This window comes from Ixodes scapularis, unplaced genomic scaffold, assembly GCF_016920785.2.
Source record: "Ixodes scapularis isolate PalLabHiFi unplaced genomic scaffold, ASM1692078v2 PGA_scaffold3__209_contigs__length_174095766, whole genome shotgun sequence".
In the NCBI taxonomy this organism is placed as follows: Eukaryota; Metazoa; Arthropoda; class Arachnida; order Ixodida; family Ixodidae; genus Ixodes; species Ixodes scapularis.
The window spans coordinates 101,943,015-101,961,211 of record NW_024609868.1 but is presented as its reverse complement, the minus strand read 5'-3'; the positions used below and the strand labels follow the sequence as shown (position 1 = coordinate 101,961,211).

General features: G+C 45.9%; 1 protein-coding gene across 1 annotated transcript in view; it reads left to right on the top strand.

Annotated features, from left to right (window-relative positions):
• LOC115309091 (putative sodium-dependent multivitamin transporter) overlaps positions 1-18,075 on the top strand; it is a 68,952-nt gene extending 50,877 nt beyond the window's left edge. The window contains exons 12-15 of the mRNA XM_029967263.3: positions 8,903-9,029; positions 17,294-17,315; positions 17,831-17,922; positions 18,023-18,075. Coding sequence (XP_029823123.3) covers positions 8,903-9,029; positions 17,294-17,315; positions 17,831-17,922; positions 18,023-18,075 — 294 coding nt within the window. The remainder of the gene's footprint in view (positions 1-8,902; positions 9,030-17,293; positions 17,316-17,830; positions 17,923-18,022) is intronic.
• Positions 18,076-18,197: the final 122 nt, after the last annotated feature.

Sequence of the window (18,197 nt, the reverse complement as noted above, 5' to 3'; positions counted from 1 at the left end):
GCATTTTAGACACCAGAACAATGTGATGACTGAGTTACGTTTACCATCAGTTTATTTCCAAACACTGAAACTTAAACGAATGAAGAAAGAGATGAATGTCGAAGAACACATTCCCACCTGCCACTAAAGCTCGAACTTCACGACGACAGAAGGATTACTATATGTTTACCACCATTACCATGCGATAAATGAGACCGATATTTGAACCAATGGATGGCCCTAAAATATTTAGATCTACTGTTGGCGTCGCATCAAAAAACAGTGTTTCGCCATCTGTATGTTTTAAATGTAAAACGCTTTGTCAGGTGCCAAACTGAAGAGCTTTGGTGACTATAAAATGTGTTATGCATTCGAAAATTTTTCAAATCTGTAGCAGAGGTGTAGGACATCAAAGAAGAGGCTTATCGATTGCGACACCCCAACTGCTCGTGCTGTGTACATGCACCGAGGAACTGAAGGAGAGGAGACAAGAGCGCTCGAGGACTTCACAACACCAAGCTTTTGTTGGAGTGATTACGGGTCGACATAAAGCCACCGGATCCCCGGGAAATAGCCCCATTGCCTTCCCTGCCAGTTAGCCGAGGACAAACAAATACTAACATACCGACGGCCAAAACATCTTACGGCGATAGGCTAATGGGTATCCGTTCCTATGACAATCACCATTTTAACCCCTTCAAATATCCGAAGCCTTGAGGGATCGTTCTAATCCAGTCGCACCAAAATTATCATGAAGCATCATCCCACTGAAGGCGTTTCTCGCCAATACAAACGTCTTTGGCACTGTGTACGCAATCAAATTATCAATCATGCGCATCTCCACGGAGCTCTTACAATTATATTATTCGTGAGTATTTCAAAACAGAAAAAATTATATTGCAATGCCTCCAAGCACTGACACCGCATGTAGTGGTGGTACGAACATGTAGAATGCTTGTTTCGCCGGTGTGTGGACACCAAAATCTCGGTACATAAGAAGCGTCTACCCGTTACCAAAGAATTTAGATCGGCTCACCAAGAATAGAGACTTTGAGGAGAAATTTCTCATTTCATGAGCCAATATGGCGACCATGCGATGGTCATGGTGCTACTTTCACACAATCTAGTTCCTCTAGATCGACCTAGACTCACTAGGTCGACCTAACGCTAGCTGCCTTTGACCGAGTTCAAAACATTACTTAAACTTACTCCAGGGTAAGGGTCTTGCACCTTGACGTTCGCAAACCTACCCGCGTCCAGCGTTGCTCTATCTGTGTTGTGACGTGACACGACCCGCGGGAGAAACTCGGGTCTATTTGAGTAACATGTGGAACACAGCAGTTATATCTCCTATACTGCACTTGCAAATGAAATGCAAGCAACTCCTGATACACGGGTCAAGCTGCTGGCTGCTTAGGTGAAAACTCAGCAAGGGCGGGGTATGGTGGAGCCAAAGAAGCCACAGTTGGGTTTTCATCTTCTTTCGAAGTACACATGACGGATCCGGAGTCGGAGAAGCCAATAGAAAGCAACCACACCCAAGAGATATAGTTTCGGCGCGAGGCACCGGGCTTCACGCGCGATACGGAACCCAGTAAGCACTGACACTGTACATACTGGAAGGCGAGCCCGGGTATCACTTGCTTCGTCGCCAGTTGTCATATCTCAGCATAGGAGATATAACTTCAGTAACTGATGAAAGATCAAATGGTATGGCCAGGGGCCAGTACGCGATAGTCAGGCGGTGTCTCGTCGCTCTGCCTGGTCTGTGGCGCGAGCTCCCCGAGACGCGCGTGGAAACAAAACAGAAACCTCTGGAGGCGTTATATCTGAATACACGACAAAATCCTTTGTCTCCATTGCAATCGTCAAACGCGTTCGAATGCGAGAGCCAAATTCCGGACGCCGGCCTTCCGCCTTCTAACGCGTTTGACGAGTCATCGAGAAACGGAGAGAGATTGGGGGACGAGAGTGTTCGGAGATGCCAGAACGCCGAGCTCCGGTTGCAATGATTAGTGGGGTAGACTTAAAGGATTTTTGTCTTCACCGCACTTGTCGAACGCATTAGAACGCGAAATGCCAGTGTCCGTTGTTTGGCTTTCGGATTCGAACGCGTTCGACGAGTGCAGTGGAGAAACAGGCATCTAGCGTTAGGTCTACCCACTAATCATTCTAACCAGGGACCAGAGTTCTGACAACCCCGGGAGCTCTGATCTCCTTATTTCTCTCAGTTTCTCGCCGCCTACCTCCTAGAAGACAAGCACTAAGCCCCCCCCCCCCCCCCAAACTTTAGCCTGTTAAGGTCCGCTTCAGACGGAGCAATTTTACCCAGCAACTTGACGTCGCAACACCAGCAACACCGGCCGCCCGCGTTCACACGCAGCAACCGAATCGCTCCGACTTGCCATCATCATCATTAAATTTCATTCTTCTTCCACTATTTAAACGCCCAGCTACGCGCTAAAAACGCGTTCTTACATCTTTCAATGGCTTTGAGAATACTAAATCATTTTTCTGAAACTGTTTATTTCCGAAAATGATCCATTCCAAGCCAGAACTAAGTCTTTAGCTGTCATCATCACCACCGCAGGGGTGTCACGTGAAAATATCGCGTCTCTGATTGGCTGCAGCCGCTTCAACCGTCTTCGAATTGCTCCGAGTTGCTCGCTTGTTCGAGCCGGATCCGATCTCAGCAATTCACGTCGATCTAGGGAAAGCTAGGGAACAACCCGCCAGCAATCTAAAAATTGCTGGAAAAGTTGCCCCGTCTGAAGCGGGCCTAACCACCTTGAGGCAACTCAGCATACTATTTACGAGGACGTCATCAGCGGGCATTGTCTTGTAGATAGTAATGGCTGCGCCCCTGTGACCGGCGAAGAACGGTGGCGGACGCGCGAGTGCGAGCGGAGAAATGGAGCAGATCTCTTCGACCATACCTCGTAGATGGCCACATAATTTTTTTTCCCGCATCACGGCACAAACATCACCCGCGAAGGCTAGTTTATGCGTGCTGCATCTCAAGCCTTCTATCCGCTCTGCCGTGGCACTCCTTCTTTGCAAAGTACGAAATTAGATCAGCTAAGAGCAAAATTTGGCAGGGAGATGCAGATAACAACACTATTCTGGTATATCCGTTTGTAATTAGTACTCAAAACGAAATCGTGTTTTCAAACAGTAAAATTATTCTGGTTGTCAATTACCGACCGCGTCCCACGCACAAGCTGTCTTTGTTTATGTGGGTACGAGAGAAATGCATTCAAGAAATATTGTACTGTATTGTATTGTATTTGATTTTATTGTGTGGTTCCTCGTAACGCTGTGCTCCATACTTATACCGCATGACTCTGTCCCGGTATGGAGGCGTGAGTGTGCATTTCCGCAAGGTTGAATGATTATGTTACTTTAAACTTAGTAAATGCCAGTTTTTTTTTTCTTTAAACTTCGCTTATTAGTCGCGTGGGATCTAATCTACGAAGTCCAATAAATGAAATAATTTAGAATGTCAACCGCTGAATATTTTTGCATACCTTTTATTTACTTTAATATCAGTTTTCATATTACCGGTTTTATAATTTGAATTATATTCTTGCCAGCAGATAAACAGAACTTTTCCATCTGAATTTAGCGTGGCTAAATTACAAATTTCAAATGGTGTAAACATTTCAAGCTGTTTTTATTTTCACAGCCCTGACAAAAGCTCTTAAAATTTCAGAACGGAAAGTGTCTGGTCATTTACAAACGATTTGACTCATTAAAAACAATTGCAATTTGTTGCCTTGTTTTAAAATTTAAGTAAACGTATAAATAGCCATTGATATCCCTAGGCCCCTAAGAGTTTGCTTCCCGTGACAATATGGCGCTTCTAGAGGAGAAAACAAACCAACCAACAGTGTTTTAAAAAGTAGAATGAAAAATATCATTAATTTGAGAGTGGCATTTAAATTCGTAGATCGCATCGTTGATGCTCCAAATAAGAACTGGATCCTTTAGCGTAGTGTAGCAATCATCTCTTAAGTAGCCAATTGTTTAAATTTTTGGTGCGTTCTGTTTTGAGGTCTTAGCTTAGTCGTACTAATCACGAAACTGAGGAAAAAAATGTACATCAGATTTTTATTCTTTAAGTCAAGAATTACCAGCTTGAAATCAACGGCAATATAAATAGTTCCGCGTTTTTGTATAACTACGAAAAACCCCTAAAAACAACCGCAGGTAAAATTTCTTTCAATTTGTACTCATCGGAATATTTCGGAATTTTGATGTGCCAGTGCCCCTCTCTCCTCGCCCCGCCCCACACGGCCCCCCTTCAAAAAAAAAAAGAAGAAGAAGAAAAAAATCAAAAAGACAATATTCCACAAATAAGTTTGATCAGCGCAGAGGGTCACAGTTATCTCTTGAATCTCGGACCAGTGTCAAAGGGGGTCTTACAACTTATCTCGTCAAGATTCATTCGGAAACAGGTAATTTGTACTTTCGGGTCACAACAAAAGCGATTGCTTTGGTTTCCAGTTTGGGCCATAATGTTTGTGTTTTAAGAGGAAGGAGAGGTTGAGTTTTTGTAACAGTGAATGTTATGGACCATAGTGATTGCATAAAATGTTTAGGAAGGCCAGTCAAAACATCTCTATTATATCATTTCGCACTCCACCTCGCGCGGCCGCGGGATAGGTTGACGGAATAGAATGGGAGAAATACGAGCTTTCCAGCGACTAGCTCAAGGAGTTTATTGAGATTAAGGTAATGGCACTAATCGAAGCGACACCTGTGTGCAACTTTTGTCGTGGACAAATTGGTATGCCAATGGGAACGGCACCAAGGCCGAATCCAGCTGAAAAAATGTTATTTAATTCAAGCGTGTTTATTTTTTCTCTAGCGTATGTTTACACCCAGGTATAAATATTTATTTGTTTATCTTTAAAAAGAAACGCTGAGTAATTAAAATTTTAATTTAATAAAATTAGCGATTAAATAAAAATAACCTTCAATAAACTCCCGACTGTAAGGCAAAAATAAAGAACGAAAACACGGAATCCTATATACAAATCTCGTTGAATACGCTAACAATCATGATATAATCGTCGGGTTAGAACATGTAGCCAATGAATAGTATTGAACCGAAGATAGATCGAATGTTTAAATTATTTTGCAAACTTATTTTTCTCGAGATTAGAGCTCATCTACAATGCAGTGTTGCGGAGTTGCCACTCCGGAGTTGGAATGATTCCGGAATCATTCCACATTTTCGCGACCCCGGAATGGAATGGGAATGGAATGGCGGCAACGCGCAGAGGAATGGAATTGGAATGGAATTAGATGCCTTTTGCCCGGAATGGAATGGGAATGGATCAGGCCAAGTTCTTTATATATATATATTTACATATATATATATTTTTTTTCTCTCTTCTTTTTACGTTTAGCTCTACCGAGCCAGTCAGGGAGTCGGTTCTTCAGAAATAAAATGAGCTGGAAGCTGCAAACCCGCGTAAGGCCCTAACAGACTTATATGCAAAAAAATGGAATACACAAAAAAAGCGACAAAACAAAGAACAGAGGGGGGGGGGAGGGGGGGGGGGGGCGGCGGTGGCGCCTTTCACCAGTGAAGTTCAACACATCCGAATGCGTCTGCGCCTGTAATATTGTATGGCTCAAGGGTACGTCATCAGCCGACGTGAACGTGACCCGCTGCTCTGGTGATCCGATACCCGGGAAGGAAGCCAGACATGGCCTCGCTCTGCGCACCCAGACTTCGTACACCTGCGACTCGTCTTGAGCGCGCTGTTTCTTGGAGAGCTCGCACCTGTGCCGGTCATCTCAGGTCGCAATCCACGAGGTCTCTGTTTGAATGATGCTAGGCGAAACTTGAAGACTGCCATTCATGCGTTGGAGGTGGAGAGTCGGCAGGAAGGACCGTGACAACAAGGATGCCACCGTATCGATTTTACAACCGTAACAGAAGATAAGACATGTGCTTCAGGATGCTTCAGGTGGTCGACTTTTCTCGAAAATTCCAAATGCAACTGCCTGCATGGTCTTCAACGAGGTCGCCTACAACAAAAGTATGTATTGTCCTTTCATACAGCAGCGTGGATAAAGTTTCATGTTCAAGGCAACACCTACAGATTCAAGAATACTAGTTCATCCCACCATGACGTCATGTGATCAGTGCTGACAGGAGCACCGTTATTGGACAGGGAAGTTTTGATGTTTTGATGGAATTTATTTTGGGGTCAAAGTCTTTTCGCATCACTGGTCAGCCAGACAGGATGCCAGGGAAGGGACCGCGGTCAATCCTTGATGGAACGTTTTTTAAACCCATTGACTTGAGGACTCTTCGTCTGGAACCACTACCTTCAAGACCAAGTGCCAAGCCCGCGGGAAAGTAATTTCGGGACCAAAAAAAAAAAAACAACTTCCACTTCAAACTTTAAGCTTCATCTCACTTGGCGTCTCAAAGAAATTTGAAAAATGTATTGCGTTATCAGTATTTATATTTCTGCCCCCCCCCCTAAAATGTATTCTTGTATTTGTATTTCCAAAGACTTTTTGCCTCTTTTTAAGATGCATTTCCGATACGTATCGCGATACATTTTACAGATATATTTGAGACTTGAGTATCAGTATCTTAGCAACTATTTTCATCTATCCCAGTATTTGTATTTCCAAATACATTTTTGAATATATCTGCCCAACCCTGCAACGTAATGCAACTGTGAAGTGTCACTTTTTACGTTTAGGAATTAGAGGAATGAAATGGAACGATTCAGCCATTCCAGGAGTGGGAATGGGCCCAGTGTCTCCATTCCTGGGAGTTGAAAGGAATGGAATTATCGAAAACTCTAATTCCCCGGAATGGAATTGGAATGGAATGGGGGTGCCCACTCCGCAACACTGCTACAATGTGCCCCCCCCCCCCCCCCCCCCCGAAGAACAAAGATTGAACGCCGAAATGACGCGTAAATGTAAACAACTTGGCGCATCGAGGCGTAATTTGTACCGGACATCTTTCACCGCTCCAGCTATCATAATAAAATGTAACTTATCTACGCCTAACTGAAATAAAATTATGCAAAACTGAATTTTCTGATGGTGGGGCGGCAGCTGTTGGAAGGAGAGCTAACTACGGCCATGTTTGCTCAGCTTATTCAGAGATGACGCCACCAATGAAGGCAAGCCGCGCAGTGCACTGCGCGGCTTGCCTGCTCTGTTCCCATGGTAACAGAGCACGGAACAGAGTGAGAGACTTCGCGCAGAACTCTCCTTCAATCGCGTTCCCCCAGTTCGTCTCCAATACCCGCGAAAACGCAAGTTGACGATTCAATTCTCGGCTGGCGTATTCCGCACGGCGAGAGTCACGCAATAGATAGTGAGAAATAAAGACGCTATATGATGCTTTACAAATCACTTGCTTATATTAACAATTATTTCTTGCTTCGTGCACCGTCTTTCGCCGTTTGGTTTTTTCAAGAAACACGAGAGGCGTATTTTCGCAGGCATTAGTAACAGCGAGCGCATCCAATGCCTGAGCCGTAGTCCTGCGCTACCTGCGCGTGCCTGTATTGGTGGCGCCATCTCCGACAGCCTCCGCTCCAACATTGAAAACAGAAACAAGGAAAAAAAAAAAAACGATTTTAGAAAGACGGTCGTATGCGAAACGTACCGCGCCGAAGAACATGCTCGTCTCACCAGCTGGCTTCGGCGCTGGCAAAGGCCAGGGCGCTATAGCGTAGTCATGAAAAATCTTTTGCTCCCACAAGCGCTTGCTCAAAGAAAGCGCTTCGGAAAACCAGGCGACCACTCCCGTACCTTTGCCGGCACTCAAAGCCAAATTTCTAGCTGAAGTGTACGTCAGCCATTTGGTTTGCGGTGAGAGACAGGCGGGCGACGACCACGTACTTGCGCAAGAAGAGCGTAAAACAATATTAACCCTTAGTTCAAACGTGTGGGTGATGATCGATGATCCTCAGCAGTAGGCCTCGACTGTTACTGACAACGCTACGAAATTGAGAAACAGCAGAGGAATCTCGACGTAACAAAGATGGCAGCACACAGAGTGTTGCCTGACGCTCGAACAATTTGCATATGGCCGTTTATCATCTTAGTTCTATTGGGAGTATACAATTGAAATTTTAGCATCTTATTGCACCAGTAAATTGAACCTTTAAAAGACGTATCTGAAAGAAAGAACAAGCTATGTTTCTTACTTTTGCGGGCCAATTTGGCCTGTAAATATATTTGGGAAATGCCGTATATTTACCTTAGTTCAGACACGCTTTATCTTTAAAGTGCAATCCGCACGGAGAATGAAACATTGCCGTTTTAAAAGCCATTTTATTTTTTCGTACAGTAAAAACATCTCAAATATGGTATTTAAACTATGCTGAGTTTATTGGATCATAATATTGCTTCGAGGAAGTGAAAGACGGCAGGTCGCGTGTGCTGTGGCAGCGACAGCGGTCAAAAGAGCACGGCTTCAAGATCGAATTAACCCGCCCCCCTCCCCCAAATTGAGTAGAAGTCTCGCCTCTCAATCCGTCAAACGCCCGAGCAATATATTGAAAAAAAAAAGAAACAGGTAATGTATGCATGCCCAGAGTATGGCGTTCGAACGCCCAACGCCGAATACCGGCATTTGACGCACGTAGGCTCGGCCCTACGCGAGGGAAAGGCGAGGCTCTTGTTTGCTCTGATTGGGAGGAGGCAGTGAGAAAAGACAAAGGCACCTAGCCTTTGCGCCTCCCACTAATCCTTCGAATCAGAGCTAGGCGCTCGGATGTCACTGCCGCTTTTCATCTTCTTCTCTACTGCAGTTTCTTACCATACTGTATACTGCAACAAAGCACTGCATTTTTTTACGTCTTAAGACATATACATTTTTTTTTGTGTTCACCCTTCCCCAACGTAAATACTTACTTTTGCTTTCTTACAGGGCACCGCGACCGCTGCCCTAATTTGTACTGTCCTACAGATGTGGCACAGTATTGGAAAGTCTCTCTCGGGAATTGAACCACCCAGGATGGCTGTAACAATTGATCGCTGCCCCCCTAATACCACCAGTATAATCAACACAAACGATTCCTTTCCTCCAACGTAAGCTTCACTACTATTTTGAAATATTTTTTAGTATAATTTAACAAGAAAATACAAGAGGACACTTAAGACTGTTTACGGGTACGAATGTGAAAGTATTGCTACACGCAGCGCATTCCTACAAGCAGTGGGCACCGCTGTCCTCCAAAGAGGAATGCCGGGTGGAGCGACATGGCTGCCAGCAGAGCGTAGAACACGCGATACCGTAGGGCACGGGTAGAGGGAGCGGGAATTTTCCGCTCCCCTTCACCCCTTCCCCCTTTAAAGCGCAGCTCTTAGGGGCCCGTTTCCGGCTTGAGCGGCGTCGCCGTCGCCGTCGGCGTCGGCGTAACCGCGCGGTGCATTATGGGATATGTCCCATAATGCACCGCGCGAGCCCCCCACCGTGGTCACGTGACCTCGTGGGGGGCACGTGACTTCCCCCGAGGTCACGTGACCCCCCGAAGTCACGTGACTCCCCTGAGGTCACGTGACCTCGAGGAGGGTCACGTTACCCCCGAGGTCACGTGACCCCCGAGGTCACGTGACCCCCTAAGGTCACGTGACCTCAGGGGGGTCACGCATCGTCATCGTCATCATCAGTGATGATGACGATGACGATGTGGATGCCGGTGACGTCATCAGTGATGATGACGATGACGATGTGGATGCCGGTTACGTCATCAGTGATGATGACGATGACGATGTGGATGCCGGTGACGTCACCAGTGACGATGACATCAGCGGGGGTCACGTGACCCCCGAGGTCACGTGACCCCCGCCGATGTCGCGTGACCCCCGATGCCGTCATCGTCACTGATGACGTCACCGGCATCCACATCCTCATCGTCATCATCACTGATGACGTCATTAGTGACGTCACTGATGACGTCACTGGCATCCGCATCGTCATCGTCATCATCACTGATGACGTTACCGACATCTGCATCGTCATCGTCATCATCACTGATGACGTTATCAGTGACGTCACTGATGTCGTCAGCGGCATCCGCATGGTCATCGTCATCATCACTGATGACGTCATTAGTGACGTCACTGATGACGTCATTAGTGACGTCACTGATGACGTCACCGACATTCGCATCGTCATCGTCATCATCACTGGTGAAGTCATCAGTGACGTCACTAATGACGTCATCGGTATCCGCATCGTCATCGTCACTGATGACGTCATCAGTGACGTCAGTGATGACATCTTCGGCATTGGGGGGTTACGTGACCTCCAAGGTCACGTGACCGTGACCCCCCCTGGTTAGTTGAACTTCCCCCCTCCCCAGTACCATTCCCTCCTCCTCCTCAAGAGCTGCGCTCTAATTCGGCGTTACATGGAGCTGTAAGCGGCTTTCACTTTTTTTCCGGCCACACCTGACACGTGACCCGAGAGGGGAGAGACAGCGGCGGCTGCGCGCGCCCCACCCTCTTCCTTTTGCCGGAGCACGGTCCAGAGCGCCAGGAGAGGGCTTCTTTGTAGGGTGGCGTTCCTTGGAACTAAGACGCGTCACATCCAATGGGACTTTAGTTGGCGTTTCGAGGAGCCAATGGCAATTTAGCTGCCGTTTTTCGCTGCCAGAGACAGAATTTAGTTGCCGTATTTTGCTGCTACAGAAAAACCGCCGGTTTCGCTTCATGGGACAGTTAATGCTTTCGCAATAAAACAGCCTCATCAGCTCGTTTAGTATGTATACAGTACAAAAGAAGACCAGGTATGTGTTTCCTCACCAGCTATATTTTTCTCTGTTGTTGAGGGGAGGTCAGCCTTCATCCTCCACTTTAAAGGAATGTTACCCCCGCGGGCCGTCGAGACATATCGCAAATTTCGGTAAATGCAAAGCAAGAGACAAATAGTGTTCTGGATGTGGGAAAGTCGGACATTTTCCTGCTGTCTGCAAGAGTACCGCCAGCCACACTAGCAAAGGTGTTACTACAAGAGAAGTTGCGAGCTTGAATGGCTCTGATGAGGACGTTCTTAGTATTCTTCACTTGCACGATAAACCGAAGAGCGGTTTCTACATTCCGGTTCAAGTCGAAGGAACAGCCGTATCATTCTTGGTTGACAGAGGGTCAGCAGTTTCCATCATGTCGGAAGATACGTAGAAGAGAAACTTCAGTTCTGCTTACCAGCTGCGAGGTACGTCCATGAGTTTGTTAGATTTTTCGCAACAGAAGATCGCCGTACCAGGCTACTTGAATGCTGCTGTCGGTTAGGAGCGCAAGGCTTCTGTACGCTTCTACGTTGTCCCCAACAGTACGTACATATTCGGCATCGCCGCCATCACTTCCTTGTTCCTTGAGATCAGCGGTAGCGCGTTGAAATGTTTCAACGCTACGTGCGTACCTTCCGGACTCGCTCGAAACTTGGTAAATGACTTCGCGCACCTTTTTGACGGAACCCTCGGTACCGCGAAGGAGTTCGCTCACAAGGTGAAGACGCGTCAAAAAGTCCAGCCTGTTTCTGCCAAGCTGCGAAGACTTCTTTTAGAGCGCAGCTCTTAGGCGCCCGTTTCCGGCTTCAGCGGCGTCGGCGTCGCCGTCGCCGTCGGCGTAACCAAGGTCACATCAAGGTCTTGTGACCCCCTAGGTCACGTGACCCCCTGTCACGTGACCTCCCAAGGTCACGTGATCCCTCCCAAGGTCACGTGACCCCCAAGGTCTCGTAACCCCCTGAGGTCTCGTGACCCCCGAGGTCACGTGACCCCCCGAGATCTCGTGGCCATCCCGGTCAGGTGGCCCCCCTCCCCGAGGTCACGCGACCCCCCTCCCCCCCCCGAGGTCACGTGGCCCCCTCCCCCCAAGGTCAGGTGACCCCCCCGGAGCATATTAAAGAATGAGGGGAGGAGGAGGAGCAGGAGAAGGAGGAGGAGGCGTCTACCCTCGCCTCAGTACCCTTCCCTCCTCCTCAAGAGCCGCGCTCCAATTCGGCGTTACAGGGAGTTGTAAACGGCTTTCACTTTTTTTCAGTCAGGGACGAAGTCTCTGAAGAGCTCCCGCGACTTCTACAGGCAGGTGTCATCGAAAGCATTGATGCGTCAGATTAGGTCACGCATAGCCAAAAGAGCGGGAAAGTTCGACTATGTGTCGATTAAAGAGAAGTAAACAAGGCCGTCGTAATTGACAGCTTTCCGTTGCCTCACACTGAGGAACTGCTACAAGCACTGGTCGGAGCGAAGTTCTTCTCGCGCCTGGATCTATCGAGCGCGTACCACGAGGTCCTTTTGTGCCCGGAAAGCCGAGACCTGACGGCGTTCATTACCCACGATGAACTTTTCAGGATCAACATGGTTTCTTTTAGTTTGGCCTCGGCTCCTCCTGCGTTCCAGAAAAGGATGACTACAACCCTAAAGGGATGGCAACAACTACACTGCTACCTGGATGACATCCTTGTTTGTGGAACTACCGAAGAGGAGCACTTCAAGAATCTTTATGAAGTTCTCCGGCGCATCAGCGAAGCGGGCTTGAAGATGAACGACAAGTGTTGCTTTAATGTTCGGGAACTGTAATTCTTGGGGCACGTTGTCAGCGAGCGGGAAATGCTACACATGCAAAGCCATTTGGACGCGATTGTCAAGGCTCAAGCACTTGCAGGCGTCACCATGTTACGTGGGCTACTACGCCAAGTACATACATCCCTCGGTATGCAGAGCTGGCAGAATCACTACGTAAAATTCATACTAAAATAGCAAAAAAAAAAAAAAAACGGGACAAAAAGACGGAGAAGTTTACAGGCCAAGCGCTTGTCCTCTGTGCTTTTTCGTCTTTGAGTCTTGTCTTCTTTGTGCTATTTTAATATGAATGTCAATTACCGACTTGACCAGCAGACCAAGCTTTTACAGGACGTGAGATACTAGGCAAGGGTGAACCTCTCCGCTGCATGGCTGCTCGGGAGGACAGTTTTTAGAGACTGAAGTCGTTACTTTCCTATGAGCCTCTCCAAATATTTGTCCCTAAGCTGCCCGTGGTCGTTACAACTGACGTCCCAGCATACGGCCTTGGAGCTTCTCTGCGGCAGAAAAAAAATGGAGACCTTGTTATCGTCTCCATTTCTTCTTGAACTCTTACGCCACAGGAACAGAAGTACTCTGTTGGAGAGCGTGAGGCGTTGGCCTGTATGTGGGCGTGCGAGCACTGGCGCGTTTTCGCACGGGGTAGGCTTTTTCCGCTGCACACCGACCGCCAGTCACAGTTAATACTGTAGGGCCCGCAGGGGACCGGCCAACGACCATTCAGGATTGCAAGATGACATGCTCGTTTTCCTGCATACAGCTTCACCATGGTTTTCAAGAGGAGAGGAGACAACTTTGTGGCAGATGCTCTTTCGCGTATTCCTCTTGATGCGCCCGGGGAAATTCGGAAAGACGAGGTCGTCTGTGCAATGTTTCGGCAGGACAACCGTCTGTAAGAAGTGATTGCTTTGCAACCGGCCCCTGGCCACCAAGAAATAAGCTGCATCTTGACCTGGTACCCTTTCACCGAGTAAAAGAAGAACTTTCCATGAGTGGAGACTTGCGGTTTCTCTGTGATCGGGTTGTTGTTTCTAACGTTCTTACTGTGAAGATTGTGGAACTAGCACACGAAGCTCACCTTGGAATAACAAGAACAAAACAGAGGGCTTGTGACACGTATTTGTGGCCTGAAATGAAGAAGCACATTGAAAGTGCTGTTAGGTCCAGTGGTGTTTGTCTAGTAGTTGACAAGTCTGCACAACCCGTGGTACATCCTCTATATCCAGCTGCATTTCCGTCTGTTCCCTGTGAAAAAGTGAGAGTAGACATTGTTGGGTCAATTTCCAATTCTCCAAGCGACTGCCGGCGCGCTGTAACACTGGGTGATTTTCCGAAAGTGGCCGGAAGTGTGTTTGACGGCTCTAGGTGACGTCGAGGAAGATCATCTCGTTTTTACGGGCAGCGTTCAGCCTGGAGGGCTACCCTACTAAACTTGTCAGTGAGGATGGCCCTCACCTTGTTTTTACTGAGTTGGTAGCTTTTCTGACACAACGGGAAATGCGACGCACCTTCTCTTCGGTGTACCATTGCCAGAGTAATGAACAGATCGAACGTTTCAACCGTGTATTCAAAGATGTCGTGCAAGTTAGTGTCCAGGAGCAGCGTCCCCTAAAGGAGGCGGTCGTGAGGTACCTAGGAGTCTATTGAACTCCTCACGCAGCAACAGGCGAGAAGCGAGCGTTCCCGCTGCATGGATGCCATCCAACGACGAGGCTGGACATCGTGGGGGGTCCATCCAAGGATTTCTTCAATCAACCTTCAAAGAGTCTGGGAGAGCTGCGACAACAAGTGGCTCAATACCAGCAGAAGTTCAAAAAGTATACGTGTGCTCGGCGGGGGGCCAGAGTCAGCATGGTGAGACCTGCAGATAAAGCACGAGTCAAGCTAGCAGGACACATTCCAAAATGTAGACTCAACTATTCTGCGCCCCTCAATGTGGTGAAATACCTAGAGAAGAATGCCTACCGTCTAGAAGACGGGGAAGTCTGGAACAGGAAGGGGCTCGTCGTCAGACCACCAAGCACCAAGCCACTTCCACAAGCCGCCCTGGGCCACATCCCATGTTTCTCAATATCATCAGTGACCCATTTATCAACAGCATATCCACCTTTTATGGTCACGCAACCACAATCACCACCCGCATCATTGTTTGAGACTGCGTTGCTCGCCTCTCCATCGACCTCGCCGGCACCGGGATGTCCCATCAGTTCAGTGGCTATGGAACCAAGACGGTCTGCCAGACAGAACTCCACACCACAAAGATTGCGGAATTTTGTTTTATATTAGTGTTCTTGTTTCGAGTGTTGCACATAGCATTTCCTTTTATTATTCTTGAATGGTTAGCTGCTGTGGCGGTGCTACTGCCGTATTTGTAGTCTGATAAAGAAGGGGATGGAATAAAGGTGGTTCTTCACCGGTACTGGAGCACGGCGGTTGACATAAGCTGCCGCAGCATACCACAAACATGAGCTAGCGGGGCTCCAACACCGTTCGTTCTCGTGAGAGCTGTGCGCGTCGCACATTCAGCCACCCGCGAGGCAATATATTGTATTGGGAGCATTCAACATAATAGCCATATTATAGACACAAATTAGTCTGAACCTATCCAAAAAGGCCTTAAAGACCAATATTTAAATAAATATTACATGTATAATGATCAATAAAATCTAAAACAAATACCTTGAATACGCCAGGTTCATAACAAATGCTCGCTCAATTAGATTGTATATGTGTTTCACTTGAAAATATTCAGCATAAATTAGGTTAATTTTCTTTTTCTAGAGTGAAAGAAGCAATGAGTGGAAATGCTGTAAGTGCGATGGCGAGTTGGTGGTAGCTAATCATATCGTTTAACACGCATCACTGTTGTGCACAAAAAAAAAAAGAGAAAAAAAAAACTTTAGTCGAAGGAACAGAAACAGAAGGGAGACGTGGAGACGTTCCCTTCTTTGTTCATTCGACTAAAAAGTTTTTTTTTCTTTCCTGCACCACAGTTTAGGTGTTACACGACATGAAAAGCAAGCCTTGCTGGCGTTCGACCAATCGACTTAAGAAATCAATAAACGTCTAGTCTTCGCCTTCTTACTAGAGAACATGGAACGACGTGAACGCAATGGTATCAAGTATATTTCTATTTACTATCAGACTCACTGCCATCGGCTGTATGCATAATATGCTTTCATTCGTCAAGCGACAAAAGCAATATCATTTAGTTGAATTCGTGGCAAAAATTATTTTTATTACTACCGTATTACACAATGTTCCAACATAACATCTCAAGAAGCTCTGGCTCCGGCACGGGATTGTTGCCGTCGGTCATGTATTTTCTACGCTTGTGCGTAAGATTTGTCAAAGGTAAGAAAAAAAAGCCAACGCCGGAGTCAGGGTCATATATTGCAAATAATGATTTGTAACGAGGTGCAAAATTAAACTTTCCGAAGAATGCTATATGCATATAATTAAAAACACGTGTACTTAACGCAGCTGACTGGTATGCATTTATGAGTAAAAAATGCCAAGAGTACGATCACCTGGTTGACTTCAAGGGAAAACACGAATCTTTAAGTGTGCTACACAGTGCAGCAAATCTAAATGTTTTCTCTGCAAACTTATTGTTTTCTTTTTATTTGCATAGTTGGAAAAACGGACGTTTTGCGGTTGGCAGTATTATAGAAGTGTTTAAGTCATGTTAGCGTTCTCTTTGGCGGCATAGAATGCCTTCCAGTTAACAGTTATCTATCTTGAATATCATAATTTTTTAAGTATTTAAGAGTCATGGGGTCATTAGTTTTCCGATTGACAGCAAAATAGTTGTCACTGAGAATAGTGTGCATGATTGCCATCTAGATAATACGGTGACAAACATTGAAACGTGTTTTAGATTTACTTCGTAGTCTATGCATGAATTCGTTTTTTCAAGTCTCTGCTGCATGACATGGGACCCGTGAACTATGCACAACAATAGATAGACCTCACTAAGCGTTCAACGCATTCGTGGTGCCGCCATAAGCTTAGTTCACAGGAGGCAGACGGCCGTGCATGCCAGGGCTTGTACCGTCTCGTGCTCTACACGCGCATAGATGAAGCGATGTTGTCGAAGGTGTAGAAACTAGAAAGTTCCCTCGATGCATTGCGGCAGCGGTGGCGTAGTCGAACTAACTGGTGAGAATGGTCTATTTAAAATAAATGAGGTCTATACGGTTCTAAAATTTGAGACTGGTTACTTGAAGTTCCATGCGTTGTCATACGAGTCAAATACCTAGGTTGGAGAATATATTTTTTTTGCAAAGCGAGAAAATTTGTTTATACATGCTTTGATCTGCCACCAAATGTTGCTCAAAATATTGTATTTATAAAGACGTATGTCGGCAGGAATGGTAGACGGTTAACATGGTAACACCTGGCAACAGTAAGATCCAGCAGTGCTACATATCGTCTTGCGCGTGCAATTGTTGTGAGTCGAACGAGAGTGGTCCTATTAAAGGGCATTTCATTTAATCTGCTTTAATCCTTATCTTGCTCGTTCAATTTAGCGGTTTCCCAAAATTCCTTTAGCGTTTTTTTTTTTTTTTTTTTTTTTTTTTTTTACTTTTTGAGTTGGCAACATTAATGCTACCGCTCTACTTAGAGCCTCCGAAACAAACCGGCTGAATGCCGGATTTGAGGGAAATATACTGTCATACAGTTATTGTAAGACGGCAGAGAAAATGTGTGGGGTTCAAAAATTTAAGATCAATTAGACTACCTATACTTTGATCTCTCCACATATCTCGTCAAGAAAACAAGCCTTAGAATGCTGGTTTAAAAATATGCAAAAATATAAGTATAGTTAATTAAAAACAAGCGATGTCGAATGAATCAGCTAAAATATTCTAACGTTTCGATGTTTTTCTGTGTTATGTTTCTAGATTATGGCCTTGCAGTCCTACCACTACAACGGTAGCTGGCACAAATTTGACACGCAACAGCTGGGGGCTATTTGCAAGCCAAGTCGTTACACTAAACCATTTGGCAGATATACAATTATTGAAGCAAGAAGAAAGATGTTCCGCGATTATCGCTGTTCCGTCCGTGTCCACCTCTGTTTTTTACACACGAAAGACTAAACAAATAGGACGGTGCCCGGATCATGACATCTTTCAACTCGCAGGAAGAAGAATTCCGTTCTCTTTGTTAACTCTTTCGTGTGTAAAACGTGAACCTTACTGATAAGCTCATTTTTTAATTATTTGTTTTTCTATATACTGCTGTTTTTTCAGACCTGAAACATTTCTCCTATACCGGCTTTCATCGTATTGGATCAGCTTTCTTGGCGCTACCATGACAATTTTCCTAGGCCTCGTCTTCAGTGTGGCAACAGGTACAGACAAGATTCAAAACTAGTTCCACTAGTAGGTTATATATTCTTAATATTACATTTTATCTTAATCTTCACCGAATTGGATCGCGTTAATACGAAGATAATCACCTGAAAATGCAAATGTTGCACATCTACAGAAATAAGGTTAACTAAAAAAAATAAAAATATGCTTTTGAACGCTGCTTGGCGGATCCCTAGGAATCTCGCAGAAGTAATGTGAACAAAAAAAAAATATTGTTGCTAACATAGAAATCGAACGAAAGCAGAACCCGAAG